Below are 3,610 nucleotides of genomic sequence, written 5' to 3'. Positions count from 1 at the left end.
AGTGGTTGTGGAGGTTTCTTAATGAACCTAATGCGTTGTGGAGAAGAGTAGTCGTTTCCATTCATGGGTCTTCTAGGGGTTGGGGTATTGCGCCTATTAACAATGCTATTCCGGGCGTGTGGAAAAATTGCGTTACTTTCTGGAATAAACATAAGGTAGAGGGGGTTGGCCTAAACTTTGTTATTCGTGGTAGTCCCGGGAATGGGAGGCAAATTAGATTTTGGTTGGACACATGGTTGGGGAGTGAGCCGCTAAAAGTTACTTATCCTTCTCTTTTTGCTCTTGAGAAGTCTAAACGTGTATTACTTGCTGCGCGTGTGAAGGTTATAGGGACATGCCGTGTTTTTTATTGGGATTGGGTTAGAGCTCCGATCACTACTGAAGAGGTCTCTAACAAACAATTGCTAGAGGCTCAATTGCAGTGATTAGCTTGGACGATAGAGAGGACAGGTGGGTGTGGTCACATGGCTCTAATGATGGGTTCGATGTAGCCGCTGTCAAGAAATGGTTGCGTGGTTCGATGAACGGTGCATCTACTTTCGGGTTTCATTGGAGTTCCTGGGCCCCAAACAAATGTAACATATTTATGTGGCGCGCGTTTTTGGACCGCCTTCCAACTAAGATGGCTCTTGTTCGAAGAAACGTTGCCATTGATAACCAGTTTTGTGTTTGGTGTGAGGCGTATGAAGAAACTATAGAGCATGTTCTTACTGGTTGTGTTATGGCTGTGGGGGTGTGGAATGCGATTTCTGTTTGGTGCAACATACCTAGACCGTTTGTTTTTCACGTCAAGGATTTGGTGGATTTACATGATCATAGTGGAGTGGTGGGGGTCAAGAAAATGATCCTTCATGGCATCATTATCATTGCTTGCTGGAGATTGTGGCGAGCCAGGAATGATAAGGTCTTTAATAGTAAGGTGTCTAATGTGGTGGATATGGTTGCGGATATCAAGACTTTGGGGTTTTATGGTACGAACATATGTTTAAGGGTGGGGTAGTAGACTGGAACCGTTGGTGTTCCTTTGATGTAATGTAATTGGTTGGTTTGTTTTTTCTTGGTGTTCGGCTTCTTTCTCCGCCTTGGAGATAGTAGTCGGTTTTGGTTGTTTTTAATGAAGTTCATTTTTCAAAAAAAAAAAAAAACCAAAAAAAAACATATTATGGTTAACTTCGTAATCAATTAAAGACTCCACATGTATCAAGATTACGTCAATGAAGCAAATTATTACACGTTATTGGTGCATATTATGGTCAACTTGTGTTGACTATTTATTGGTGATTAGTCTAACTTTTTTTTTAGCTAGCAAATGTTTTTTTTTTTTTTTAAAGAAAACTTCATTAGAAACTAGCCAACCCGGAAAAAAACCGGGCGACCACAACAAACAAAACCGCCTATACAAATTTACACCAATCTTCCCACGAGATATCTATACATTTCGATCTATTCTTAAACCAAATAAACCCGAGCGATCTAATCGAACAAAAAACCTCCTCAACCTTAGGAACTTTAGCACGAAACACTAACTCGTTCCTAGCAATCCAAATCGCCCAACAAGCTATAATGGCAATGCCCTGAAACGCCAACTGCAGCTTGCCTTTCAACCCACAACACCGAAAAGCTTCCACAACATCTTTGAAGGAGAAAGCCACTGGGAAAGGAACGTTGCACCAAGAACTGATCTTCGACCAAATTCTCGTAGCAAAACCACATGCTGTGAATAAATGAACCGCCGACTCGTCCCCACACTCACACAACGGACACGCAATCTCCGGAACCTGAATATTATGTTTAAGAAGTTCCACTCTCGTAGGGAGTCTTTCCAGCAACGCCCTCCACGCGAACACATTACACTTGATGGGAACCCACGAACACCACTCCCAAACGACCCTGCTAGCATCAGAATCCGCGTGGCTCAACAATTCGAAAGCTGACTTAACCGAGAATATGCCTGAAACATCATTCTCCCACCACCATTTGTCGCTGTCAACAGACAAGCAGATGCCGCGGAGCAGCACACACAACGCAGACCATTCTGCCAATTCAGCGTTGCTATTTGGAGTTCCACCTCCAAGCAGCAGACGGATTGGAAAACGGACTGATGGTACGATCACGGACAATAGCAAATGTTACTCTATTTTATCTTTACATCAGATATTACAAGAATTTTTCTCTAGCCTAGGTTTGAACCTGACGCTTCTACCAAGTGAGCTACCTCACAATGGTGGTTACTGATGTAAAAGTAGTAGACTTTTGTGTCCATATGTAAATATTTATTCTACGCAAAAGTGGCTAAGTTTTGTACAAATATAATCATTGTGTTTCCTTTTGTTAAAGATTTTGTAATGTAAAATCCATAAACTTTAGAGGAAATATATTAACACATGTAGTACCCTTTAGTAATGATTCGTGTATCCATTTGGGAATAGCTTAATGGTTTTGGAAAGTTATATGGAGTTTAGGATAGCAGAGGGTAGTGGTTCAATCCTTGTGATGTGTAAATTTAGCCGTTTCAAAAACATTATTCACTTTTTTGAATTCACCGCTTAACTTTTGCGACTCAGTGAATATTTGTAGAGATCAAAGTATTTACAAGAACTCTAATAGAAGAACAACTGGAGTCCATGAACACAAATTATAACCTAAAATTAAAATTAAGATACATAGCATAATTAGAAGACGACAACGAATCTACTATTTTTAATTTAAACAATATAATAAGACTTTAATTACATTGTTAATTTAACATAATTATAAGAAGACAACGAAACAATCATGTGTGAAAGCTCATTTTTCTTGATTTACGCATCCAGTAAGACTTTAATTACAATCCTATATTTCGTTAATAGTCAACGTTCAAAAACGGTGGCTTGTTGTGTGGAGTGGAGTAGAGTTGAGCAAACCTAAACTTTTAAGGATCATATGGTATGGTGTAATAGAATATATAGATGAGAGAATGAAATAGACGAGATAATGGAATGGACAAAGGAATGAAATAGATCATTACATTCCATAGTCTTGTTTGGTTACCATGAAGGAAAGGAATAAATCATTACCTTATGTTGTTTAATAGGTAAGAAAGGAATGAATTAAATCGACGATGGGTGGTGGCGGCTAGTAGAGTTGGCAGAGATAGGTGGCAGTGGTCGGTGGTAGTGGTGGTGGGTGGCGATGGTCGGTGGATGACGGTTGTTAGCGGTGGTGGCGTCGATGGTCGGGGTTGGCAGTGGTCTGCGGTGGCAGGTGGCGGCGATGGTGGTGGCGACGACGGTGGGTGGTGGTGGTCGACAGTAGCGGGTGGTGGCCGCGGAGGATGGTGGTGGTGGTTGGCGGAGGGTAGCGGTAGTGGTCAGGCGGTGGTCGGTGGTGGCGGGTGGTGGCGATGGCGACGGTGGGTGGTGGTGGTCGACGGTAGCGGGAGGTGGCCGCGGAGGATGGCGGTAGTGGTCGGGGTTGCAGTGGTCGGTCGTGGCGGGTGGCGGCGATGGTGGTCGATGGTGGTGGCGACGACGACGGTGGGTGGTGGTGGTCGATGGTAACGGGTGGTGGCAGCGGAGGATGGTGGTGGTGGTCGGCAGAGGGTGGCGGTAGTGGTCGGGGTAGCGGTGGT

At 43.4% G+C, this 3,610-nt stretch overlaps 1 protein-coding gene across 1 annotated transcript; it reads left to right on the top strand.

Annotated features, from left to right (window-relative positions):
• The first annotated feature begins 520 nt into the window (after positions 1–520).
• Positions 521–1,000, top strand: LOC118483978. The gene has a single exon (XM_035979809.1). It carries the CDS (start codon positions 521–523, stop codon positions 998–1,000), a length of 480 nt encoding a protein of 159 aa, XP_035835702.1.
• The last annotated feature ends 2,610 nt before the right edge of the window (positions 1,001–3,610 follow it).

The sequence above is a fragment of the Helianthus annuus genome, chromosome 11, assembly GCF_002127325.2.
Source record: "Helianthus annuus cultivar XRQ/B chromosome 11, HanXRQr2.0-SUNRISE, whole genome shotgun sequence".
Taxonomy (NCBI): domain Eukaryota; kingdom Viridiplantae; phylum Streptophyta; class Magnoliopsida; order Asterales; family Asteraceae; genus Helianthus; species Helianthus annuus.
Note: the sequence above shows the minus strand (reverse complement) of the source record. Positions and strands in the feature narration are given on the sequence as shown.

Bases quoted from the DNA above. Each gene is read 5' to 3' on its own strand.
- LOC118483978 (XM_035979809.1), top strand. From the start codon at position 521: ATGAACGGTGCATCTACTTTCGGGTTTCATTGGAGTTCCTGGGCCCCA.